Source organism: Salmo salar, chromosome ssa05 (assembly GCF_905237065.1).
Source record: "Salmo salar chromosome ssa05, Ssal_v3.1, whole genome shotgun sequence".
Taxonomy (NCBI): domain Eukaryota; kingdom Metazoa; phylum Chordata; class Actinopteri; order Salmoniformes; family Salmonidae; genus Salmo; species Salmo salar.
Window position 1 is genome coordinate 88,645,763 of NC_059446.1, and position 27,914 is coordinate 88,673,676.

Sequence of the window (27,914 nt, forward strand, 5' to 3'; positions counted from 1 at the left end):
TGGAAGTTTGACATTCACCTAAACTTGAATAAAAGCAATATAAATATGGCAGTTGTAACTTCACTGGAAATGTATTTAATTATTGGTTCTAGGACTATATTTCTAGGTGGGTAGACATGTTGTTTTCTCAGCTAATATCCTGCAATTTCGTTATTGTAAATAAGAATTTGTTCTTAACTGACTTGCTTGTAAACCCCCCCCCAAAAAAAAACAGTTTTAGCTGGATTAGAGCATCATTTGGGTGGGCAACATTACATTTTGGGTGGGAAGATCCCTACCCTGCACGCCCCCCCATTAAGTGCAGAAAGAGTACTAAAAATAAACCGCGATTAGGGTCATTTCAGGTAACCGACAACGGATTTCGCTTGTCACGAGGCAAGAAGTTTGTCCCTCACTCCCTTCCATCGTTCCACGTGGTCATCAAAATGCGCCCAGCAAGTATGCCAGACAGAGAGAAAGAGGCAAAGCGAGAGGCTTTACTCCACCCAAAGTCGTCCCACGAAAAATAAGCCCACGAAGTGAGGAGTTTTTGTGTGGAGGTCGGTGAATGTCGAATTTGGTCTACAAAACATTTAATTGCTAATTTGCTACGTGAGGCTTATTTGATCGAACATACGTTTTGTAATGGGTAGGTTGTTAGTAATACACTGGTTTATAAGGACGCACCTGGCAATTCCGCAACTTAGAAAAAAAACGACTATTTGAGTTGTCTGTCTTCAAGATAGATGTATATTACCTATTTTAACATGGACATTGCCATTGAGGGCTTCCACCGTTTTAAAGTAGATTGCTGGGTGCAATCGGCCAATTAAGAAAATTGACTACTTTAAAATGGAGACAGCCCCAATTCGCAAAATACAAAGATGAGTTGTCTGTCTCTATGGCCTGTCAACACGGGTATCTGCCCCTGATTGGCTAGAATGGTCCCGCCTGATCTAGCCTCTTCCTGCCTGACTTCCATCTTTGCGGACATGTATTTCCATTGTTAGAGCGGTTAATCGACTCTCTTGTCAATATAATAGACACTCTTTGTGTCAGTGCTGATCATAACAACAAGCTTCCAGCTAGAAGCTTTGAGTTAGTCTTCCGTTTGAGACGTTTATTAAGGACGTGTTAACGAGTGAAGTAATAACAGGATAAAACACAGCGGAGGAACCGGAACACGGATTTGAACGCACGTGCCATTCCAAAACAGAAACACGTGGCTCGTTGTGCTCTGTTACTGTTCGCTGGCAGAAAGGCACGTTTTAAAGACACAATATAGGTATAAACGGGCTGTGTGCGGTATATATTGTGTTATTATTATGCCTAAATGTAGCTACAAAGCCCAGTTATTGAATATAAAAGCTAACATTGGCTAACTGTTAGCTAGACCAGGCTTCTGTCGCAGTTATTTGACATACTATTTTGACACCACTTTTGGAAATCATACTATTTATCTGTACGGTTAATATTAAAGTTGTCAAACAGCCAGTGAAGCTATAACTAGAAACGTCCCTGCTGAGGCTGATCTTAGCTAAGTAGCCTAGCTAGTTGTGTAACGAAGTTAGCTGGACTCAGGCGGGCCGAGGAGTGGGTTGTTCCCGTCCAACAACAGCGTGTGGCTGGTTCGGCTGTGGATGACCCAGGACACAGCGAGCTATGAGACATACTGTATTATCATTGACTACACTACTCTGAGAGGTCCACAATGTGGCTTTTAACTCAGTCTTTTGTATGGTCAAGTTAATGTATCATTGTGGACTGACACATTTTGAAATACATTTTGTGTTTTTCTACCAGATCGTCATTATGTCTTCTACTTGTGACTCCCTGATCGATGACATTGAGGACATGGTGTCAGCTGACGACCCGACTCCACAGGAGAGGCAGTATGCCAGGAAGAGCATCATCCCCAGAGCCAGGAAGAGAAACACCCAGCAGACTACAGAGGTGCTGCATGCAGACAGGTATGGTTAAATCAATGCAGTGGGCAATGCACACTTGTTTTGATAAAGAGTGACCCTTGCCTGAGAGCTGAAGACTTGAGTTGTCTTCCTGAGCTAATGTCTTGGGGCTGTAGTTCAGGGGGCTGTAGTTAAGGGGGCTGTCTCAGTATTGTGACGTGCAGGAAACCCGGGGTTCAGTCCTAGTCATTTTAAAGCATGCTTACACAAACTGGGAGGATGGCTCCTTCACATCTCTGTGCTGCTACTACTTATCTCTATTTTATGGCTCTTTCTCAATAGTGTTTCCCTCCATTCCTCACAACCTCTGTCCTCCTCAACACTTTCCTCCCCTCTAACCACCTCCAATCAGAAGGAGGGGTGAACAGAGGACGTAAAGAAACAGAGAGAATGTTGACATTCAACTCGTGCGTCAGCGAGATGACCATGCCGTGTTGAAGGTGGCCCTACTGTTGCCACTAGCCAGGGACCAAATCAGTACTTCTCGGCCACTTCAATGTAATTGTAGAGTAACACTGCCATATAGTGGTTCATTATAGAATGCAAGCTGCGAGCTTCATCGACCCCCCCCAATTACTTCATTTCATTATCAGCTTCGAGACTATGACTCTTCCTCTCCCCTTCAGATTGTGTTTCTTGCTTATCTACATATTCTTTGTAGTATAGCAACAGTTTGAAAAAGGGTACTAAAAGCCAACAGTCCCTTCCCATAGTATGAAAGAGCCCAGCATTCATTGTATGTAATTGATACCTCCTCCTCTCTGTAGCGTGATCCCTGGCATGCAGAAGATATGGATGAGAACTTGGGGCTGCTCCCACAACAACTCAGACGGGGAATACATGGCTGGACAGCTGGCAGCGAGCGGATACAAGATGACAGGTAGGAACCACTAGGCTGTTCAAATAGTTGGCCTCGAAAACAACAACAAGTGTAATGTGGCCAGTGTGATGGGTGCGTTGGCTACGAGGTGATGGGGAGCGTTGGTTATGGGCTGGTAGGGTTAGGTGATGGGGGTCCTGGGGTGGTAGGGTTAGGTGATGGGGTGGTAGGGTTAGGTGATGGGGTGGTAGGGTTAGGTGTTGGGGTCCTGTGGTGGTAGGGTTATGTGATGGGGGTCCTGGGGTGGTAGGGTTAGGTGTTAGGGTTAGGTGTTGGGGTCCTGGGTGGTAGGGTTAGGTGTTGGGGTCCTGGGTGGTAGGGTTAGGTGATGGGGTCCTGGGGTGGTAGGGTTAGGTGATGGGGTCCTGGGGTGGTAGGGTTAGGTGTGGGGTCTGGGGTGGTAGGGGTAGGGGTGTGGGGCCGGGGTGGTAGGGTTAGGTGTTGGGGTCCTGGGGTGGTAGGGTTAGGTGTTGGGGTCCTGTGGGGGGTAGGGGTTAGGTGTTGGGGTCCTGTGGGTGTAGGGGTAGGTGATGGGGTCCTGTGGTGGTAGGGTTAGGGGATGAGGTGGAAGGGTTAGTGATGGGGGTCACGGGGTGGAAGGGTTAGGGGATGAGGGTCACGGGGTGGTCATGGGGTAGAAGGGTGTTGTTGATTACAGGTAGGTCAACAGGCCAATGGCAAGCTGTGAAATTGGTGTGAATGTGTCTAGTGGTTTAGTGGCAGCGCTGTCTACTGTGGACTACACATCCTCCATCTTGGTCCTGACTGTCTGTTGGCCTCACTGTGGATCCATCTTTGTCCTGCATCCTCCTGTCTTGGTCCTGACTGTCTGTTGGCCTCACTGTGGATCCATCTTTGTCCTGCATCCTCCTGTCTTGGTCCTGACTGTCTGTTGGCCTCACTGTGGATCCATCTTTGTCCTGCATCCTCCTGTCTTGGTCCTGACTGTCTGTTGGCCTCACTGTGGATCCATCTTTGTCCTGCATCCTCCTGTCTTGGTCCTGACTGTCTGTTGGCCTCACTGTGGATCCATCTTTGTCCTGCATCCTCCTGTCTTGGTCCTGACTGTCTGTTGGCCTCACTGTGTCTCCATCTTTGTCCTGCATCCTCCTGTCTTGGTCCTGACTGTCTGTTGGCCTCACTGTGGATCCATCTTTGTCCTGCATCCTCCTGTCTTGGTCCTGACTGTCTGTTGGCCTCACTGTGTCTCCATCTTTGTCCTGCATCCTCCTGTCTTGGTCCTGACTGTCTGTTGGCCTCACTGTGGATCCATCTTTGTTCCCTACTGGCCTATATGGGTTTGGGGGTTTTGTGCTGAAGTGGTCTGCTTCGGTTTGTCTCAAATGGACCAAGGTCTACACAACTAACCACAAGGTGTCAGTCTTGCTCCATGATAAAGTCCATAACCATTTGTTCTGTTCTGAAGGGAATGGAACCTGTTACTGCAGACATAATAAAGAGCTGATTTGCCTGTTTGGCTTTAGTCTGGTTGGTAGTAGGCTGTAGTTTAATGCTTAGCTGGTGCGTTTGTAAGTCTTTGAAAAGCACTTAAACAGGCTGTGTGGTGGAGCAGCTAGACGCTGTGGGGGGGTCTGTGTGGAGCAGCTAGATGCTGTGGGGGGGGGTCTGTGTGGAGCAGCTAGATGCTGTGGGGGGGGTCTGTGTGGAGCAGCTAGATGCTGTGGGGGGGGTCTGTGTGGAGCAGCTAGATGCTATGGGGGGGGTCTGTGTGGAGCAGCTAGATGCTGTGGGGGGGTCTGTGTGGAGCAGCTAGATGCTGTGGGGGGGTCTGTGTGGAGCAGCTAGATGCTGTGGGGGGGTCTGTGTGGAGCAGCTAGATGCTGTGGGGGGGTCTGTGTGGAGCAGCTAGATGCTGTGGGGGGGTCTGTGTGGAGCAGCTAGATGCTGTGGGGGGGTCTGTGTGGAGCAGCTAGATGCTGTGGGGGGGTCTGTGTGGAGCAGCTAGATGCTGTGGGGGGGGTCTGTGTGGAGCAGCTAGATGCTGTGGGGGGGTCTGTGTGGAGCAGCTAGATGCTGTGGGGGGGGTCTGTGTGGAGCAGCTAGATGCTGTGGGGGGGGGTCTGTGTGGAGCAGCTAGATGCTGTGGGGGGGGTCTGTGTGGAGCAGCTAGATGCTGTGGGGGGGGTCTGTGTGGAGCAGCTAGATGCTGTGGGGGGGGTCTGTGTGGAGCAGCTAGATGCTGTGGGGGGGTCTGTGTGGAGCAGCTAGATGCTGTGGGGGGGTCTGTGTGGAGCAGCTAGATGCTGTGGGGGGGTCTATGTGGAGCAGCTAGATGCTGTGGGGGGTCTGTGTGGAGCAGCTAGATGCTGTGGGGGGGTCTGTGTGGAGCAGCTAGATGCTGTGGGGGGGTCTGTGTGGAGCAGCTAGATGCTGTGGGGGGGTCTGTGTGGAGCAGCTAGATGCTGTGGGGGGGTCTGTGTGGAGCAGCTAGATGCTGTGGGGGGGTCTGTGTGGAGCAGCTAGATGCTGTGGGGGGGTCTGTGTGGAGCAGCTAGATGCTGTGGGGGGGTCTGTGTGGAGCAGCTAGATGCTGGGGGGGGTCTGTGTGGAGCAGCTAGATGTGTCTGTGTGTGTGTTAAGCAGTTTACCATCTGTCTCTCTTTTTCCTAGTTGCATCTACATAGTTGTCATTGACTCAGTACTGGTAGCCCTTGTAAATAGCCAAGTTATCATTAAATAAATAAAGTAACATTTTATTTAACTAGGCAAGTCAGTTAAGAGAAAATTCTTATTTAAAATGACGGCCTAACCTGGACGACACTGGGCCAATTGTGCGCCGCCCTATGGGACTCCCAATAACGGCTGGTTGTGATACAGCCTGGAATCGAACCAGGGTCTGTAGTGACGCCTCTATTCCCTTAGACTGCTGCGCCAAGTTATCGTTACTCATTGTGTATATAACCAAGTTAGCGTTACTCATTGTGTATATAACCAAGTTATCGTTACTCATTGTGTATATAACCAAGTTAGCGTTACTCATTGTGTATATAACCAAGTTAGCGTTACTCATTGTGTATATAACCAAGTTATCATTACTCATTGTGTATATAACCAAGTTAGCGTTACTCATTGTGTATATAACCAAGTTAGCGTTAGTCATTGTGTATATAACCAAGTTAGCGTTAGTCATTGTGTATATAACCAAGTTAGCGTTACTCATTGTGTATATAACCAAGTTAGCGTTACTCATTGTGTATATAACCAAGTTAGCGTTACTCATTGTGTATATAACCAAGTTAGCGTTACTCATTGTGTATATAACCAAGTTAGCGTTACTCATTGTGTATATAACCAAGTTAGCGTTACTCATTGTGTATATAACCAAGTTAGCGTTACTCATTGTGTATATAACCAAGTTAGCGTTACTCATTGTGTATATAGCCAAGTTAGCGTTACTCATTGTGTATATAGCCAAGTTAGCGTTACTCATTGTGTATATAGCCAAGTTAGCGTTACTCATTGTGTATATAGCCAAGTTAGCGTTACTCATTGTGTATATAGCCAAGTTAGCGTTACTCATTGTGTATATAGCCAAGTTAGCGTTACTCATTGTGTATATAGCCAAGTTAGCGTTACTCATTGTGTATATAGCCAAGTTAGCGTTACTCATTGTGTATATAGCCAAGTTAGCGTTACTCATTGTGTATATAGCCAAGTTAGCGTTACTCATTGTGTATATAGCCAAGTTAGCGTTACTCATTGTGTATATAGCCAAGTTAGCGTTACTCATTGTGTATATAACCAAGTTAGCGTTACTCATTGTGTATATAGCCAAGTTAGCGTTACTCATTGTGTATATAACCAAGTTAGCGTTACTCATTGTGTATATAACCAAGTTATCATTGTGTATTTATTATAACTTGTATTATTTCTCTATGTTCTCTCTGTGTTGATGGGAACGACCCATCAGGAATCATTTCACTGTTAGTCTACACCCGTTGTTTACCAAGCATGTGACCAATAACATTTGATTAGGCCTCTGAGTTGACAAGGAGTTAATGAACACTCCGAGGCCTGCCCTGTCCTGGCCTGGCCTGGCCTGTCCTGCCCTGGCCTGGCCTGGCCTGTCCTGTCCTGGCCTGCGCAGGGAAACACAACAGACCCCTTGTCCCTCTCCTCACCCTCACAGCCCCTCTAACCCCCCCCTCCCCAGCCTCACTGACCCCTCTAAACCCCCCTCCCCAGCCTCACTGACCCCTCTCACAGCCCCTCCCCTGCCTCATCGCCCCTCTACCCCCCCCCCCCCAGCCTCACTGACCCCTCTCTCAGCCCCTCTAACCCCCCCTCCCCAGCCTCACTGACCCCTCTCTCAGCCCCTCTAAACCCCCCCCCCAGCCTCACTGACCCCTCTCTCAGCCCCTCTAACCCCCCCTCCCCAGCCTCACTGACCCCTCTCTCAGCCCCTCTAAACCCCCCTCCCCAGCCTCACTGACCCCTCTCTCAGCCCCTCTAACCCCCCCTCCCCAGCCTCACTGACCCCTCTCTCAGCCCCAGTCCAGCCAGGCATCTGGTTGTTATCAGGGCGGCCGATGGCTGGAAACTAATAGTTAATCAGCCGTCTAGGGGTCCCAATCAGACAACGTACTGGTCCTAATCAGACAACGTGCTGGTCCTAATCAGACAACATACTGGTCCTAATCAGACAACGTACTGGTCCTAATCAGACAAGGTACTGGTCCTAATCAGACAAGGTACTGGTCCTAATCAGACAAGGTACTGGTCCTAATCAGACAAGGTACTGGTCCTAATCAGACAACATACTGGTCCTAATCAGACAACATACTGGTCCTAATCAGACAACATACTGGTCCTAATCAGACAACGTACTGGTCCTAATCAGACAACGTACTGGTCCTAATCAGACAACGTGCTGGTCCCAATCAGACAACGTGCTGGTCCCAATCAGACAACGTACTGGTCCCAATCAGACAAGGTACTGGTCCTAATCGGACAACGTACTGGTCCTAATCGGACAACGTACTGGTCCTAATCAGACAACGTACTGGTCCTAATCAGACAACGTACTGGTCCTAATCAGACAACGTACTGGTCCTAATCAGACAACGTACTGGTCCTAATCAGACAACGTACTGGTCCTAATCGGACAACGTACTGGTCCTAATCGGACAACGTACTGGTCCTAATCGGACAACGTACTGGTCCTAATCGGACAACGTACTGGTCCTAATCGGACAACGTACTGGTCCCAATCGGACAACGTGCTGGTCCTAATCGGACAACGTACTGGTCCCAATCGGACAACGTACTGGTCCCAATCGGACAACGTACTGGTCCCAATCGGACAACGTACTGGTCCCAATCGGACAACGTACTGGTCCCAATCGGACAACGTACTGGTCCCAATCGGACAACGTGCTGGTCCTAATCGGACATCTGATACACTGGAGGGATTCAGAGATACAACTGGACCAACCAGGGAAATACAAGCATTGTAGGTGTACCGCAACCAAGTGTAGATACAGAGATGCCAACCAACCAACCAAGTGTAGATACAGAGATGCCAACCAACCAACCAAGTGTAGATACAGAGATGCCAACCAACCAACCAAGTGTAGATACAGAGATGCCAACCAACCAACCAAGTGTAGATACAGAGATGCCAACCAACCAAGTGTAGATACAGAGATGCCAACCAAGTGTAGATACAGAGATGCCAACCAAGTGTAGATACAGAGATGCCAACCAAGTGTAGATACAGAGATGCCAACCAACCAAGTGTAGATACAGAGATGCCAACCAACCAAGTGTAGATACAGAGATGCCAACCAACCAAGTGTAGATACAGAGATGCCAACCAACCAAGTGTAGATACAGAGATGCCAACCAACCAAGTGTAGATTCAGAGATGCCAACCAACCAACCAAGTGTAGAGGTGGTGTTTTCTCTTCTATGAGCCACAGCCCCCCACAGAGATACCACCCACAGAGTTATAGCAGGAATCCAGCTCATTCTATTCCATCCCATAATGATGACGTCATTCTCTCCCTCCACCATGAACCACCAAATGACTCCTCTCTCTGTCCGTCACTCTCAGATATCTTTGTCCGTGTCCCGATATACTTTTAGAGCTCTGATAGGTTTCTCCTGTCAGTCAGGAGATGGCATGTAGGCTAGACTCTTCTCTCCCCCTGCCTCCCTCGCTCTCTCTCTCCCCCTGCCTCCCTCGCTCTCTCTCTCTCCCCCTGCCTCCCTCGCTCTCTCTCTCCCCCTGCCTCCCTCGCTCTCTCTCTCCCCCTGCCTCCCTCGCTCTCTGTCCCCCTGCCTCCCTCGCTCTCTGTCCCCCCTGCCTCCCTCGCTCTCTCTCTCCCCCCTGCATCCTCGCTCTCTCTCGCTCTCTCTCTCCCCCTGCCTGCCTCGCTCTCTCTCTCCCCCCTGCCTCCCTCGCTCTCTCTCCCCCCCCTGCCTCCCTCGCTCTCTCTCCCCCGCCTGCCTCCCTCGCTCTCTCTCCCCCCGCCTGCCTCCCTCGCTCTCTCTCCCCGCCTGCCTCCCCTCGCTCTCTCTCGCTCTCTCTCTCCCCCTGCCTGCCTGCCTGTCTCTCTCTCTCTCTCTCTCTCTCGCCTGCCTCTCTCTCTCGCCTGCCTCTATCTCCCCCTGCCTGCCTGCCTGCCTCTCTCTCCCCTCCCTCCCTCGCTCTCTCTCTCCCCCTGCCTGCCTGCCTCTCTCTCCCCTCCCTCCCTGCCTCTCTCTCCCCCTGCCTGTGGGTTCAGATTACAAGGTGTCAGCCTGGGGTTTTTAGGAGAGCTCCATTGGGGCCCCTCTGCATTGTGAAGTGTCTTGTTGCCTTGATGAATACACTCCTGTTTATTTCTCTCTAATGTTGTCATACATTTTTAATTTAACAGGAAGTGGAAATGTGCTAAATACCTTATTTTTTTAGTTTCCACAGCCTTGTTAGCTATTTGAAATGGTTTATCTGTTGTGTGAGTGCTGGTTGTTATTTCAATGGTGCAGTAGTGGAGTGATACTCTAGAAAAAGGCCCAGACATCTGAAATGTAAATACGAGTCTATCTTGTAGCACTTAAACTACGGCTGGTTTGTTTTCCTCCTAAATCCCTGACAGTCTGGATCTAGTCCTCTGCTGCTCTCTCTCTCTGCCTGGGAACGTTGACAGACTGGATCTAGTCCTCTGCTGCTCTCTCTCTGCCTGGGAACGTTGACAGACTGGATCTAGTCCTCTGCTGCTCTCTCTCTGTCTGGGAACGTTGACAGACTGGATCTAGTCCTCTGCTGCTCTCTCTCTGCCTGGGAACGTTGACAGTCTGGATCTAGTCCTCTGCGGCTCTCTCTCTCTGTCTGGGAACGTTGACAGTCTGGATCTAGTCCTCTGCTGCTCTCTCTCTGTCTGGGAACGTTGACAGACTGGATCTAGTCCTCTGCTGCTCTCTCTCTGTCTGGGAACGTTGACAGACTGGATCTAGTCCTCTGCTACTCTCTCTCTGTCTGGGAACGTTGAGACTGGATCTAGTCCTTCCTGGTTTTGCATGTGATTTGCATGTTGTCCAGACATCCAGAGATGATGAGACAGGTTATTTATTTAACTTTTTATTTAACCAGGCAAGTCAGTTTAAGAACAAGTTCTTATTTACAATGACGGCCTACCCCGGGTTACTAGGAGGCTTTCTTCATAGCTGAGGGAAGAGTGAGAGAGTGTGTGTGTGTGTGTGTGGAGATGGAGCCTGTTTGCTGGGCTGTGAATAGTAGCCCTCTGGGCATCTCTCTCATCAGGGAGCAGAGAGGGGGAGAACTTTCTACTTCAGGTGCGTCCCAAATGGCTCCCTATTCCCTACGCAGTGCACTACTTTAGACCAGGGCCCATAGGGAAAGGGATGCCATTTGGGACACAATGTGTTCTACCACAGCTGCAGAGGGACATTAATCACATGCTTCAAACATGCAAATTCCCTCCCTGCATGCAGAGCCTGTGAAATGGGTTCTAATTGTCCTGGTGATCTGGTCTGTTCCATTAGGAGCCCAGGAAGGCAAACAGGAAGTCAGGCAGACGGGTGGGCAAATGGGCAGGAGGGCAGACGGGCTGGACACACTTTCTTTATTCTGTCCTTCTGTCTCTCAGTCTGCATGTCTGGTCTATACTTATCTCCCTCCCTCCCTCCCTCCCTCCCTCCCTCCCTCCCTCCCTCCCTCCCTCCCTCCCTCCCGTGGCCCAGACAGTGTGAGGAGAGAGAGTGTTTATCCACACAGAGGAAGTGGGATGTTTGAAGACTAACTGCGTTGCTGTTGGTTTGTTTGTGGTCCTGCAATTTGGGAGAAATTGCTGTAATTGTACAACAGGAAATGTGGTTGTATTTAACCTGTGTTTTTCTCAAGGTTCATTCCCCTCTTTCTGATTGCTGCAGCGGCAGGTTGACTGAGGGACACTGGAAGACATTAAAACATGGAAAACATTTTTTTATTTTTTTAAATTAATTTTTATAATATGCATGTCATTATGTTACGCTTCAAATCTCTTAAGTAAAGAGAAATTAAAACATATTTATTCGTAACAAACACGGCGCTTGAATAAAATAGAATCACACCTTCATCCATATTTTCAGTTTAGTCACACATGAATACAGAGACGGTGTGTGTCTTTAATACCTGTGTAATTAGCTACCAATAAACCCTGGTGTTGTGGACCATAACCACCGTTCACTCACCACTCACTGGTTCCATTCCTCAACGGTCTGAATGGCTCAGTATGCACATGGTGGGTATATGGTGTCCTAGTACTGTGCTATGTATTTCATATATATCTGTACATGTGGGATAATTATTCCTCATAACTCCTCCTGTAATGCATCTCAAATAAGGATTTGTGTCCCAAATGGCACCCTATTCCATATAGGGCGATTCCACGATAACGGAATTAAGTGGAGATGCCGATTTTAATTAAAAAAAATTATTATAATAATATCTTCAAATTGTATGCCAAACAAAACCCGATGGTTTAGTAATTCATAGAACTCTATGCATAATGAATACTTTGCATAATTTACACAGTAAAATAATGGAAAACTGTGCAGTTAACAACATTTATCTGCACAGTTCTTCCTGTAAAATGTGTTTTTGTAAAATCTGTAGTGGAAATGAAAGTACTGTAGTTCTTGTGTATATAGTTGTATGATTTTGTTAAACTTTGTAATCAACAGTTTTTGTTATGCGCTGGGCCAGTAACCGAAAGGTCGCTGGTTCGAATCCCAGAGCCGACTAGTTGAAGAATCTCTGTGTCCTTGAGCAATGCACTTAACCCTCATTTCTCTTGTAAGTCACTCTTAAAAAAAATCTAATGTAATTGTTAAATGTATACCATTTTTAACGTGACAAATCTGAGTCTCTGCGTAATTCTGTTACCATGGAATGGCCCTTTTTACAGTGTACTACATTTAACCAGGGCACTATATAGGGAGAAGGGTGCCTTTTGGGACACAGGCATATGGTTATTCATAGTTTAATGAGACTATTGTAGTGAGAAGAGATGCTTTCTGCCAGAGGCATGAATATAATAGTCACTCAGCAGCCAGCATTATTCACTGGAGGTGTCCGTCTCTCTCACACACACACACACACACACACACACACACGAGTATGTAACTTGTATCAGAGTTATAGTGCTGTATGAAACGTGGTTATGACTGTGAGGTTACCGTTTGAGATTAGTAGGTCATAGGCCTCTGGTCAACAGTAGTGCACTATATACGGACTGGGGGACCATTTGTAGGGCGACTGATAGTGCTGTTAGTCATGGTTAATGTTAAACACATCTAGGCTGTTTTGGTAAGCACATGGGGTCTCCCGAGTGGCACAGCGGTCTAAGGCACTGCATCTCAGTGCTAGAGGTGTCACTACAGACACACTGGTTCGATTCCAGGCTGTATTACAACCGGCCGTGATTGGGAGTCCCATAGGGCGGGGCACAATTGGCCCAGCGTCGTCGGGGTTTGGCCGTCATTGTAAATAAGAATTTGTTCTTAACTGACTTGCCTAGTTAAATAAAGGTTACATAAAATAAATGTATGGTATTGACTGGCTGTGGGTCTGGGGTCCGGTTCTCCAGGCTGAGGCACAGACATAATAATAATAATTATTATTATTAAAGCAATACCAAAGCTCTGTCTGGCTCTGTGAACTGAAGGTGGTTTCACACAGTGCTTTAGATGGTTTCTCTGTAGGCTGTGCCATGACACCTTACACACACACACTAGCTATCCTGGGGGCTTGGTTGAAGGCCGTTGTGTGACCGTGTTGTCACTCTGACCAATGGCAGGTAACAGGGTGTGACATTGCCACTTTCCCTCCCTCCCTCCCTCCCTCCCTCCCTCCCTCCCTCCCTCCCTCCCTCCCTCCCTCCCTCCCTCCGACTTCATCAGCTCTGAGATGAGAGGGAGGCTGGGGGGGGAATTGCAGGTGGTGTGTTAGGTCCTTATTCAGACCCAGGGTGATGGACAGGCACTGGGGGGTCCAGGCCGTGTGTGTGTGTCCCCGTCTTCCTGACGGACAGTGGGGATTGGGAAAGGTGAGACTGTCACGGCCAAATCGGTGGAGATTAAACTGGGAATGGCCTGTAATGGTGTGTGTGTGTGTGTGTGTGTGTGTGTGTGTGTGTGTGTGTGTGTTAGGCCCAGGCTTGCCTCCCAGCTGGCTCTCATCACAAGGCTTTGCTGGACTGGCCGCTCTGAGCTTCAGGGAAGGCTTAAGGCTTAATGGTAATGGCTGTTCTGTTCAGACTGGGCCTCCAAAATGCCACCCTGCTTCCCCATAGGGTTCTGGTCAAAAGTAGTGCACTATTTAGGGAATAGGGTTTAATTTGGGAGTCTCTCACACTGTCTGTATGGAGAGCTGCACCTGGGGGTGGAGATGCTCTCTGCTGTTTTTAAAGCAACAAATAACTCGTGCTTTTTAATGACTCCTGTAAAGACAGACCGTTATCTCTGCTGTTTTTTATCAGTAACTGTAGAATCTACAACTAAAGCAGGCAACAACAAAAGAATTGGGGCTTAAGTTAAGTGTGTATGTCCTCCAAGACCTGGTAATATTGAAGTGGTCATTTCCCCTGTCCACCACCAGAGGGCAGTGTTGCCCCACAGTAAAGAGACACCATTGTTCTGTCTGGCATATCTCCACAGCACTACAAGCACTTCAACGTTTCCTCCGATGAATTTACTGCTCTCCCAGAAAGCATGATGTCAGACTTGATTTGTGAAAACTCATGTTAAACAGCGAGTAACTTTTGTCAGTATCGATAAGTGAGCAGCATGCACTATTAAAGATTAATAATGATTCACTCCTATTAAACATGCATAATGATTCACTCTTATTAAATATGCATAATGATTCACTCTTATTAAACATGCATAATGATTCACTCTTATTAAACATGCATAATGATTCAATTAAGATTCAAAAGTTTTGGGCTAATTACGGAAGACACATTTCAGTTGAATGCATTCAGCTGTGTAACTGACTAGATATCCCCTTTCCCTTTCCTTTAATGATTCACTCCTGTTGAACCTCCATGATTCACTCCTGTTGCACCTCCACCATGATTCACTCCTGTTGAACCTCCCACATTGATTCACTCCTGTTGAACCTCCCACATTGATTCACTCCTGTTGAACCTCCCACATTGATTCACTCCTGTTGAACCTCCCACATTGATTCACTCCTGTTGAACCTCCACCATGATTCACTCCTGTTGAACCTCCACCATGATTCACTCCTGTTGAACCTCCATGATTCACTCCTGTTGAACCTCCATGATTCACTCCTGTTGAACCTCCTCCATGATTCACTCCTGTTGAACCTCCACCATGATTCACTCCTGTTGAACCTCCACCATGATTCACTCCTGTTGAACCTCCACCATGATTCACTCCTGTTGAACCTCCACCATGATTCACTCCTGTTGAACCTCCACCATGATTCACTCCTGTTGAACCTCCACCATGATTCACTCCTGTTGAACCTCCACCATGATTCACTCCTGTTGAACCTCCACCATGATTCACTCCTGTTGAACCTCCACCATGATTCACTCCTGTTGAACCTCCACCATGATTCACTCCTGTTGAACCTCCACCATGATTCACTCCTGTTGAACCTCCACCATGATTCACTCCTGTTGAACCTCCACCATGATTCACTCCTGTTGAACCTCCACCATGATTCACTCCTGTTGAACCTCCACCATGATTCACTCCTGTTGAACCTCCACCATGATTCACTCCTGTTGAACCTCCACCATGATTCACTCCTGTTGAACCTCCACCATGATTCACTCCTGTTGAACCTCCACCATGATTCCCTCCTGTTGAACCTCCACCATGATTCCCTCCTGTTGAACCTCCACCATGATTCCCTCCTGTTGAACCTCCACCATGATTCCCTCCTGTTGAACCTCCACCATGATTCACTCCTGTTGAACCTCCACCATGATTCACTCCTGTTGAACCTGGTTCAGTGTCACGATGCTGGGCACCTCTCTGACCGAACTCTTCTCTGAGTGCCGTTTGACTCCTGTTTAACCGTTATGACGATAAGGTTACTAGTGACTGTCGTACTCTTACTTTGTAGGACGTAACGCTGTGGGAAGAAACCCAACCTAGATCCATTGTTACAATGCTTGCTGTCACATGTGAAACCGTTTTCTCCAGGCCTGCAGTTTACCCTCATCCTCCTTTACACTGTGCTAGACAATTTTTGTTGTTGTCATGCTGTTACGTCATATGTAGTGTAATATTTTTTAAATGATTAACACCAATGTAGATCCGTTGTTAAATTATAGGCACATGGTGAACCTATGAGAGATTCTAAAAAATAAAAATAAAAAGATATAGATGTACTATTGTAAAGTGGTTGTTCCACTGGATATCATAAGGTGAATGCACCAATTTGTAAGTCGCTCTGGATCAGAGCGTCTGCTAAATGACGTAAATGTAAATGTTCCTTTTGTCTTCTCCTACCCATAGATGGCACTGTTTACCTGGTATAGAAACAGACTGAACTTGTCTTCTCCTACCCATAGATGGCACTGTTTACCTGGTATAGAAACAGACTGAACTTGTCTTCTCCTACCCATAGATGGCACTGTTTACCTGGTATAGAAACAGACTGAACTTGTCTTCTCCTACCCATAGATGGCACTGTTTACCTGGTATAGAAACAGACTGAACTTGTCTTCTCCTACCCATAGATGGCACTGTTTACCTGGTATAGAAACAGACTGAACTTGTCTTCTCCTACCCATAGATGGCACTGTTTACCTGGTATAGAAACAGACTGAACTTGTCTTCTCCTACCCATAGATGGCACTGTTTACCTGGTATAGAAACAGACTGAACTTGTCTTCTCCTACCCATAGATGGCACTGTTTACCTGGTATAGAAACAGACTGAACTTGTCTTCTCCTACCCATAGATGGCACTGTTTACCTGGTATAGAAACAGACTGAACTTGTCTTCTCCTACCCATAGATGGCACTGTTTACCTGGTATAGAAACAGACTGAACTTGGCTCCTCCAGCTGTCTGCTGGCCAGGCAGGACTGACTTCATAGAAAGCCAATGGGTTTTACTCTACTGGTGTTCTCTCCCAATGTAACGACTCGCACACTGACACAAAGCAGTTAGGATTTGCATACTGATTAGACTACGGCTACTTCCCAAATAGCACCATATTCCCTATTTAGTGCACTACTTTTGACCAGGACCCTATGGGTAAAGCCCTATGGGCCCTGGTCAGAAGTAGTACACTTACACAGGGCTTCCCAGTAAAGCATTAACAGTCAAATGAGGTTAAATGTATGCTGGTCCACAGCAGTTTGAAGGATGTGTGTTTTAACCGTGTTTTTGGATGTCAGTCTAGAGCTGTTGATAACAGATGTGCAGACTGTTGCATTTCTATCTTAATAAACCCAACTGCTGTTCCAAATCAAACCTGATTATTATTATGATTGACATTAATACAGTTGGAGTTGGAATAGGTTTTAGTTGTGCGTTGTGTATTTCCTTTTCACGCTGCCCAGCATCTTGATGTGAGACGTTTGACTGAGCCGATACTGGGTTCACATTTAATGACTTATTCCAACAGACAGTTTGAGTGAGCAGGGTGTGTGTTATGAGAGGGTAGTATTTTACTGTGTGTGTGTGTGTGTGTGTGTGTGTGTGTGTACACACCGTGCGTCCGATCCATTCTCACGCTCATCCATAAAACAGAGGGATGCTTTAGGGATGCGTTGTGAGTGGCTGAAAGGCGGGGCTACGCAACGTTATGCGCCGTGTCTCCCACGGCCAATAGGAATCAGTCTCAGCCTCCTGGTGGTGCTGGGTACAGTAGAGTATGCTGTGTGTGTGTGTGCCTAACTCTCCACACGCTGCGCTCGGTGTGATGCCACAGATTCTGCTATAACCATACTGTTAGTTTGTGTGGACTTCACAGGATCCGCCAGTCTTCCTCTGTCCGTACGGTGGCGTTTTTTCACACAGCCCAGGAGGGCGGAGATTCAGAGATGGGGGGAACGAGCGGTGGAGAGGGTGAGAGGAGATGGAGGGAACGAGCGGTGGAGAGGGTGAGAGGAGATGGAGGGAACGAGCGGTGGAGAGGGTGAGAGGAGATGGAGGGAACGAGCGGTGGAGAGGGTGAGAGGAGATGGAGGGAACGAGCGGTGGAGAGGGTGAGAGGAGATGGAGGGAACGAGCGGTGGAGAGGGTGAGAGGAGATGGAGGGAACGAGCGGTGGAGAGGGTGAGAGGAGATGGAGGGAACGAGCGGTGGAGAGGGTGAGAGGAGATGGAGGGAACGAGCGGTGGAGAGGGTGAGAGGAGATGGAGGGAACGAGCGGTGGAGAGGGTGAGAGGAGATGGAGGGAACGAGCGGTGGAGAGGGTGAGAGGAGATGGAGGGAACGAGCGGTGGAGAGGGTGAGAGGAGATGGAGGGAACGAGCGGTGGAGAGGGTGAGAGGAGATGGAGGGAACGAGCGGTGGAGAGGGTGAGAGGAGATGGAGGGAACGAGCGGTGGAGAGGGTGAGAGGAGATGGAGGGAACGAGCGGTGGAGAGGGTGAGAGGAGATGGAGGGAACGAGCGGTGGAGAGGGTGAGAGGAGATGGAGGGAACGAGCGGTGGAGAGGGTGAGAGGAGATGGAGGGAACGAGCGGTGGAGAGGGTGAGAGGAGATGGAGGGAACGAGCGGTGGAGAGGGTGAGAGGAGATGGAGGGAACGAGCGGTGGAGAGGGTGAGAGGAGATGGAGGGAACGAGCGGTGGAGAGGGTGAGAGGAGATGGAGGGAACGAGCGGTGGAGAGGGTGAGAGGAGATGGAGGGAACGAGCGGTGGAGAGGGTGAGAGGAGATGGAGGGAACGAGCGGTGGAGAGGGTGAGAGGAGATGGAGGGAACGAGCGGTGGAGAGGGTGAGAGGAGATGGAGGGAACGAGCGGTGGAGAGGGTGAGAGGAGATGGAGGGAACGAGCGGTGGAGAGGGTGAGAGGAGATGGAGGGAACGAGCGGTGGAGAGGGTGAGAGGAGATGGAGGGAACGAGCGGTGGAGAGGGTGAGAGGAGATGGAGGGAACGAGCGGTGGAGAGGGTGAGAGGAGATGGAGGGAACGAGCGGTGGAGAGGGTGAGAGGAGATGGAGGGAACGAGCGGTGGAGAGGGTGAGAGGAGATGGAGGGAACGAGCGGTGGAGAGGGTGAGAGGAGATGGAGGGAACGAGCGGTGGAGAGGGTGAGAGAGGAGATGCAGGGTGAGAGAGGAGATGCAGGGTGAGAGAGGAGATGCAGGGTGAGAGAGGAGATGCAGGGTGAGAGAGGAGATGCAGGGTGAGAGAGGAGCTGCAGGGTGAGAGAGGAGCTGCAGGGTGAGAGAGGAGATGCAGGGTGAGAGAGGAGAAGGAGAGATGCAGGGTGAGAGATGCGATGCAGGGTGAGAGAGGAGAAGGAGAGATGCAGGGTGAGAGATGCAGGGTGAGAGATGCAGGGTGAGAGAGGAGAAGGAGAGATGCAGGGTGAGAGATGCAGGGTGAGAGAGGAGAAGGAGAGATGCAGGGTGAGAGATGCAGGGTGAGAGAGGAGAAGGAGAGATGCAGGGTGAGAGAGGAGAAGGAGAGATGCAGGGTGAGAGATGCAGGGTGAGAGAGGAGAAGGAGAGATGCAGGGTGAGAGAGGAGAAGGAGAGATGCAGGGTGAGAGATGCAGGGTGAGAGAGGACCAGTAGCTGGAGGCTGTCCAAGCCAGAACTACGTGGCTGCTGAAATGAAATGGTCCTGCCTTTCTGGCGGCGGTGCGCTAACCGCTGAGCGTTTTCTCTGACGGGCAGGACAGAGGAGGACCCTGTCAGGATGGACCTGGAGGACTAGGGCATGTTTAGTATCGCCAGGAAAAACAGGAAGTACTACATCCTCAAATAGTTATTTAAACGAAAGTGCACTTTTTGTTGTTGTTTCAAAATGGTTTGTTATGTTGAGCCCTTCTGTCCTCCACACAGCCCTTCTGTCCTCCACACAGCCCTTCTGTCCTCCACACAGCCCTTCTGTCCTCCACACAGCCCTTCTGTCCTCCACACAGCCCTTCTGTCCTCCACACAGCCCTTCTGTCCTCCACACAGCCCTTCTGTCCTCCACACAGCCCTTCTGTCCTCCACACAGCCCTTCTGTCCTCCACACAGCCCTTCTGTCCTCCACACAGCCCTTCTGTCCTCCACACAGCCCTTCTGTCCTCCACACAGCCCTTCTGTCCTCCACACAGCCCTTCTGTCCTCCACACAGCCCTTCTGTCCTCCACACAGCCCTTCTGTCCTCCACACAGCCCTTCTGTCCTCCACACAGCCCTTCTGTCCTCCACACAGCCCTTCTGTCCTCCACACAGCCCTCCTGTCCTCCACACAGCCCTCCTGTCCTCCACACAGCCCTCCTGTCCTCCACACAGCCCTCCTGTCCTCCACACAGCCCTCCTGTCCTCCACACAGCCCTCCTGTCCTCCACACAGCCCTCCTGTCCTCCACACAGCCCTTCTGTCCTCCACACAGCCCTTCTGTACTACACACAGCCCTCCTGTCCGTCCTCCACACAGCCCTCCTGTCCGTCCTCCACACAGCCCTCCTGTCCGTCCTCCACACAGCCCTCCTGTCCGTCCTCCACACAGCCCTCCTGTCCTCCACACAGCCCTCCTGTCCTCCACACAGCCCTCCTGTCCTCCACACAGCCCTTCTGTACTCCACACAGCCTGCAGAGCTGTGCTCTCCTCCACACAGCCCTTCTGTACTCCACACAGCCTGCAGAGCTGTGCTCTCCTCCACACAGCCCTTCTGTACTCCACACAGCCTGCAGAGCTGTGTGCTGCTCCAGACTAAACCCCACGGTCCTCTTTTCAGCCATGTGCTCTCAGCCAGCCACTCAGTCCTGCTGTGTAGGTTCAGTTAAAACCTCTGTCAGTCCTTACTGTTACAGATCACAGCCTCCACACAGGTTGCCCTGGGACGACATGAAACACTCTGTTTAATGACAGCCTTAAAACTTACTCTGGTCATGAACGCTAAATTGAATGCGTTTTGGGGGGGGTGAAGCAGACGTGGAATCACACAGAGAGAGAGGAGAGAGAACCATTAGACAGGGCTGGAGAGGGTGAGACACACAGAGAGAGGAGAGAGAACCATTAGACAGGGCTGGAGAGGGTGAGACACACAGAGAGAGGAGAGAGAACCATTAGACAGGGCTGGAGAGGGTGAGACACACAGAGAGAGGAGAGAGAACCATTAGACAGGGCTGGAGAGGGTGAGACACACAGAGAGAGGAGAGAGAACCATTAGACAGGGCTGGAGAGGGTGAGACACACAGAGAGAGGAGAGAGAACCATTAGACAGGGCTGGAGAGGGTGAGACACAGAGAGAGGAGAGAACCATTAGACAGGGCTGGAGAGGGTGAGACACACAGAGAGAGGAGAGAGAACCATTAGACAGGGCTGGAGAGGGTGAGACACAGAGAGAGGAGAGAACCATTAGACAGGGCTGGAGAGGGTGAGACACACAGAGGAGAGAGAACCATTAGACAGGGCTGGAGAGGGTGAGACACACAGAGAGAGGAGAGAGAACCATTAGACAGGGCTGGAGAGGGTGAGACACACAGAGAGAGGAGAGAGAACCATTAGACAGGGTTGTAGAGTGTGAGACACACAGAGAGAGGAGAGAGAACCATTAGACAGGGCTGGAGAGGGTGAGACAGAGAGAGGAGAGAGAACCATTAGACAGGGTTGTAGAGGGTGAGACACACAGAGAGAGGAGAGAGAACCATTAGACAGGGCTGGAGAGGGTGAGACACACAGAGAGAGGAGAGAGAACCATTAGACAGGGCTGGAGAGGGTGAGACAGAGAGAGGAGAACCATTAGACAGGGCTGGAGAGGGTGAGACACACACAGAGAGGAGAGAGAACCATTAGACAGGGCTGGAGAGGGTGAGACACACAGAGGAGAGAGAACCATTAGACAGGGCTGGAGAGGGTGAGACACACAGAGAGAGGAGAGAGAACCATTAGACAGGGTTGTAGAGGGTGAGACACACAGAGAGAGGAGAGAGAACCATTAGACAGGGCTGGAGAGGGTGAGACACACAGAGAGAGGAGAGAGAACCATTAGACAGGGTTGTAGAGGGTGAGACACACAGAGAGAGGAGAGAGAACCATTAGACAGGGCTGGAGAGGGTGAGACACACACAGAGAGAGGAGAGAGAACCATTAGACAGGGCTGGAGAGGGTGAGACACACAGAGAGAGGAGAGAGAACCATTAGACAGGGCTGGAGAGGGTGAGACAGAGAGAGGAGAACCATTAGACAGGGCTGGAGAGGGTGAGACACACACAGAGAGGAGAGAGAACCATTAGACAGGGCTGGAGAGGGTGAGACACACAGAGGAGAGAGAACCATTAGACAGGGCTGGAGAGGGTGAGACACACAGAGAGAGGAGAGAGAACCATTAGACAGGGTTGTAGAGGGTGAGACACACAGAGAGAGGAGAGAGAACCATTAGACAGGGCTGGAGAGGGTGAGACACACAGAGAGAGGAGAGAGAACCATTAGACAGGGCTGGAGAGGGTGAGACACACAGAGAGAGGAGAGAGAACCATTAGACAGGGTTGTAGAGGGTGAGACACACAGAGAGAGGAGAGAGAACCATTAGACAGGGTTGTAGAGGGTGAGACACACAGAGAGAGGAGAGAGAACCATTAGACAGGGCTGGAGAGGGTGAGACACACAGAGAGAGGAGAGAGAACCATTAGACAGGGCTGGAGAGGGTGAGACACACAGAGAGAGGAGAGAGAACCATTAGACAGGGCTGGAGAGGGTGAGACACACACAGAGAGAGGAGAGAGAACCATTAGACAGGGCTGGAGAGGGTGAGACACACAGAGAGAGGAGAGAGAACCATTAGACAGGGCTGGAGAGGGTGAGACAGAGAGAGGAGAACCATTAGACAGGGCTGGAGAGGGTGAGACACACACAGAGAGGAGAGAGAACCATTAGACAGGGCTGGAGAGGGTGAGACACACAGAGGAGAGAGAACCATTAGACAGGGCTGGAGAGGGTGAGACACACAGAGAGAGGAGAGAGAACCATTAGACAGGGCTGGAGAGGGTGAGACACACAGAGAGAGGAGAGAGAACCATTAGACAGGGCTGGAGAGGGTGAGACACACAGAGAGAGGAGAGAGAACCATTAGACAGGGTTGTAGAGGGTGAGACACACAGAGAGAGGAGAGAGAACCATTAGACAGGGCTGGAGAGGGTGAGACACACAGAGAGAGGAGAGAGAACCATTAGACAGGGCTGGAGAGGGTGAGACACACAGAGAGAGGAGAGAGAACCATTAGACAGGGCTGGAGAGGGTGAGACACACACAGAGAGAGGAGAGAGAACCATTAGACAGGGCTGGAGAGGGTGAGACACACAGAGAGAGGAGAGAGAACCATTAGACAGGGCTGGAGAGGGTGAGACAGAGAGAGGAGAACCATTAGACAGGGCTGGAGAGGGTGAGACACACAGAGAGAGGAGAGAGAACCATTAGACAGGGTTGTAGAGGGTGAGACACACAGAGAGGAGAGAGAACCATTAGACAGGGCTGGAGAGGGTGAGACACACAGAGAGAGGAGAGAGAACCATTAGACAGGGCTGGAGAGGGTGAGACACACACAGAGAGGAGAGAGAACCATTAGACAGGGCTGGAGAGGGTGAGACACACAGAGGAGAGAGAACCATTAGACAGGGCTGGAGAGGGTGAGACACACAGAGAGAGGAGAGAGAACCATTAGACAGGGTTGTAGAGGGTGAGACACACAGAGAGAGGAGAGAGAACCATTAGACAGGGCTGGAGAGGGTGAGACACACAGAGAGAGGAGAGAGAACCATTAGACAGGGCTGGAGAGGGTGAGACACACACAGAGAGAGGAGAGAGAACCATTAGACAGGGCTGGAGAGGGTGAGACACACAGAGAGAGGAGAGAGAACCATTAGACAGGGCTGGAGAGGGTGAGACAGAGAGAGGAGAACCATTAGACAGGGCTGGAGAGGGTGAGACACACAGAGAGAGGAGAGAGAACCATTAGACAGGGTTGTAGAGGGTGAGACACACAGAGAGGAGAGAGAACCATTAGACAGGGCTGGAGAGGGTGAGACACACAGAGAGAGGAGAGAGAACCATTAGACAGGGCTGGAGAGGGTGAGACACACAGAGAGAGGAGAGAGAACCATTAGACAGGGTTGTAGAGGGTGAGACACACAGAGAGAGGAGAGAGAACCATTAGACAGGGCTGGAGAGGGTGAGACACACAGAGAGAGGAGAGAGAACCATTAGACAGGGCTGGAGAGGGTGAGACACACAGAGAGAGGAGAGAGAACCATTAGACAGGGCTGTAGAGGGTGAGACACACAGAGAGAGGAGAGAGAACCATTAGACAGGGCTGGAGAGGGTGAGACACACAGAGAGAGGAGAGAGAACCATTAGACAGGGCTGGAGAGGGTGAGACACACACAGAGAGAGGAGAGAGAACCATTAGACAGGGCTGGAGAGGGTGAGACACACAGAGAGAGGAGAGAGAACCATTAGACAGGGCTGGAGAGGGTGAGACACACAGAGAGAGGAGAGAGAACCATTAGACAGGGCTGGAGAGGGTGAGACACAGAGAGGAGAGAGAACCATTAGACAGGGCTGGAGAGGGTGAGACACACAGAGAGAGGAGAGAGAACCATTAGACAGGGCTGGAGAGGGTGAGACACACAGAGAGAGGAGAGAGAACCATTAGACAGGGTTGTAGAGGGTGAGACACACAGCAGCCCAGCTCAGCCCAGCCCTATTGAACCCCAGCCCTATATCCCAGACTGAACACAATCCCTTTTCTCCAGCCCCAAACTTATACCCAACCCAGATCTTTGCACCAGAAAAGAGTGAAGAGGCCACAGCACCAGAAGTATTAGGGGCTCGCAGCACAGGAAGTATCGGGGCCCCACAGAGGCTCACAGCACAGGAAGTATCGGGGCCCCACAGAGGCTCACAGCACAGGAAGTATCAGGGACCCACAGAGGCTCACAGCACAGGAAGTATCGGGGACCCACAGAGGCTCACAGCACAGGAAGTATCGGGGACCCACAGAGGCTCACAGCACAGGAAGTATCAGGGACCCACAGAGGCTCACAGCACAGGAAGTATCGGGGACCCACAGAGGCTCACAGCACAGGAAGTATCGGGGACCCACAGAGGCCACAGCACCAGAAGTATTAGGGGCTCACAGCACAGGAAGTATCGGGGACCCACAGAGGCTCACAGCACAGGAAGTATCGGGGACCCACAGAGGCTCACAGCTTCAGAATTCCCAGGCAGGAATCTGGGAACACTGCTAGCTACAGTCCCTCCTACAGTCCCCTGATCCCAGAATTCCAGTCTCCCATAATGAGATGTGGAATATGTATAAAACTGCAGTCTGGATGAGGAAGAGAGAACAGAAGGAGATGTACCTGTTCACACCGTACAGGTTGTGGTTGGTTACAGCAGGGCACAGTGCTCCACTATCCTGTCTGTTTCCCTCTTTACTAGCTACCCGTCTAGTGACCTGTCCTCCCCTACACTGCATTCTACACCAGCATCTGTCTCCAGACCAAGTCTGTGGTGCTATATGCTCCTGTCTGAGATACAGCTAGCTATATGCTCCTGTCTGAGATACAGCTAGCTGTATGCTCCTGTCTGAGATACAGCTAGCTGTATGCTCCTGTCTGAGATACAGCTAGCTGTATGCTCCTGTCTGAGATACAGCTAGCTGTATGCTCCTGTCTGGGATACAGCTAGCTGTATGCTCCTGTCTGGGATACAGCTAGCTGTATGCTCCTGTCTGTCTGGGATACAGCTAGCTGTATGCTCCTGTCTGTCTGAGATACAGCTAGCTGTATGCTCCTGTCTGTCTGAGATACAGCTAGCTGTATGCTCCTGTCTGTCTGAGATACAGCTAGCTGTATGCTCCTGTCTGTCTGAGATACAGCTAGCTGTATGCTCCTGTCTGTCTGAGATACAGCTAGCTGTATGCTCCTGTCTGTCTGAGATACAGCTAGCTGTATGCTCCTGTCTGTCTGGGATACAGCTAGCTGTATGCTCCTGTCTGTCTGGGATACAGCTAGCTGTATGCTCCTGTCTGTCTGGGATACAGCTAGCTGTATGCTCCTGTCTGTCTGGGATACAGCTAGCTGTATGCTCCTGTCTGTCTGGGATGCAGCTAACTGTATGCTCCTGTCTGTCTGGGATGCAGCTAACGGTATGCTCCTGTCTGTCTGCGATACAGCTAACGGTATGCTCCTGTCTGCGATACAGCTAGCTGTATGCTCCTGTCTGCGATACAGCTAGCTGTATGCTCCTGTCTGCGATACAGCTAGCTGTATGCTCCTGTCTGCGATACAGCTAGCTGTATGCTCCTGTCTGCGATACAGCTAGCTGTATGCTCCTGTCTGCGATACAGCTAGCTGTATGCTCCTGTCTGCGATACAGCTAGCTGTATGCTCCTGTCTGCGATACAGCTAGCTGTATGCTCCTGTCTGCGATACAGCTAGCTGTATGCTCCTGTCTGTCTGGGATACAGCTAGCTGTATGCTCCTGTCTGTCTGGGATACAGCTAGCTGTATGCTCCTGTCTGTCTGAGATACAGCTAGCTGTATGCTCCTGTCTGTCTGGGATACAGCTAGCTGTATGCTCCTGTCTGTCTGGGATACAGCTAGCTGTATGCTCCTGTCTGTCTGGGATACAGCTAGCTGTATGCTCCTGTCTGTCTGGGATACAGCTAGCTGTATGCTCCTGTCTGTCTGGGATACAGCTAGCGGTATGCTCCTGTCTGTCTGGGATACAGCTAGCGGTATGCTCCTGTCTGTCTGGGATACAGCTAACGGTATGCTCCTGTCTGTCTGGGATACAGCTAGCTGTATGCTCCTGTCTGTCTGGGATACAGCTAGCTGTATGCTCCTGTCTGTCTGGGATACAGCTAGCTGTATGCTCTTGTCTGCGATACAGCTAGCTGTATGCTCCTGTCTGCGATACAGCTAGCTGTATGCTCCTGTCTGCGATACAGCTAGCTGTATGCTCCTGTCTGGGATACAGCTAGCTGTATGCTCCTGTCTGCGATACAGCTAGCTGTATGCTCCTGTCTGCGATACAGCTAGCTGCCTCTGCCTGTCTGTCTGCCTGGAGGTCTGCCTGCCGTGAAGAGAAAGGAGCCATTTAATCAATCCTCAGGTTCCTGCGTTGAGCGTGAGGTGAACTGAGGATGAGTTGATTGGTGGGTCAGGCCAGATAGTCACCTTCTCACCACCAGACCCTCTCTGTCCTCCTAATTTGGATGTGACTGGTCATGTGACCGCTGCATGTACTTGGAATTCTGCATGGCAGCTGTTCCTTAGACCGTGTCTGACTCGAGGCTCCTCAGTCACCCGACAAAGTAAAGTTATCTGAAAAGGGTGATGTTCACCTCTCTCTCTCTCTCTCTCTCTCTCTCTCTCTCTCTCTCTCTCTCTCTCTCTCTCTCTCTCTCTCTCTCTCTCTCTCTCTCTCTCTCTCCCCCCTCTGTGGGAGTCCATGTTTGATGAGCAGCTCATTGACCCTGGCTACTCTGTGTGCTCTGCTGTCTGGATTCCTGCTTCTTTCCCTGGGTGGTCTGGTCTCCTTGACCCTACGTTCCTCCCCAGACCAGGAGGGCGTCCCAAATGACACCCTATTCCCTATATAGTGCACGACTTTTAACCTGAGCCCTATGTTCCCTGGTAAAAAGTAGTGTACTATATAGGGTGTAATTTGGTATGCCATCCAGCACCCAGCAGAGTGGCTACCTGCTATTAAGTTGTAAATGTAGCTAGACCCGTAATGGACTGGCTGCTCATCACGACCTCCTAGTGAAGGGTCTTGTCTCCCCTCCCATCTCCTCTCCCTCCAGAGGAAACATGACTTTCTCTACAGTGTTGACCTCTGGGAGGTAGCAAGGCTGCCTGTAGAGTGTTATGTACGGTGCACTTTAACGTTCCCATTCTTCTCGTAGTGTTTGCTGGCCTGGACCGGACAGGAGAATGTAGCAATGTAACAAAGGGTCATTTTCCTGACAGGAGAGTGATGTTTTCTAGCGAGGTTTCTTCCTGTAAAAATGAGTCTGAACGGCTGTGGGACAGATTTCCACAACAGATCCACACAGACTCACCTCCTGCTTCCAGCCCAGTCTTAAACACTATGGGGTTTAATGTCACTCGTGACCAGGTCCCTGCTTGATGAACCCCCTTCCTCTCTTTCACCGTCACAACAACCATGTAAACCTCAGTCCACTAAGACCAGACCCTCCTCTCTAAAAGACAGGGAGGACTCCTCAGCTCTCCTTTTCTCATCTCTCTATTTAATGGACAAAGCCGGGAAGGTGGAGATGGGGGGGAAAATTAAATAAGCTGGAATTGGACGTCTCCTGTCTGTCTGTCTCTGTCTCTCTCTCTGTCTGTCTGTCTGTCTGTCTGTCTGTCTGTCTGTCTGTCTGTCTGTCTGTCTGTCTGTCTGTCTGTCTCTCT

At 50.2% G+C, this 27,914-nt stretch overlaps 1 protein-coding gene across 1 annotated transcript in view; it reads left to right on the top strand.

Annotated features, from left to right (window-relative positions):
* The first annotated feature begins 1,027 nt into the window (after window positions 1-1,027).
* cdkal (CDK5 regulatory subunit-associated protein 1-like 1) overlaps window positions 1,028-27,914 on the top strand; it is an 807,683-nt gene continuing 780,796 nt past the window's right edge. The window contains 3 exon segments of the mRNA NM_001173677.1: window positions 1,028-1,264; window positions 1,783-1,949; window positions 2,714-2,826. Coding sequence (NP_001167148.1) covers window positions 1,792-1,949; window positions 2,714-2,826 — 271 coding nt within the window. The 5' untranslated portion in view covers window positions 1,028-1,264; window positions 1,783-1,791.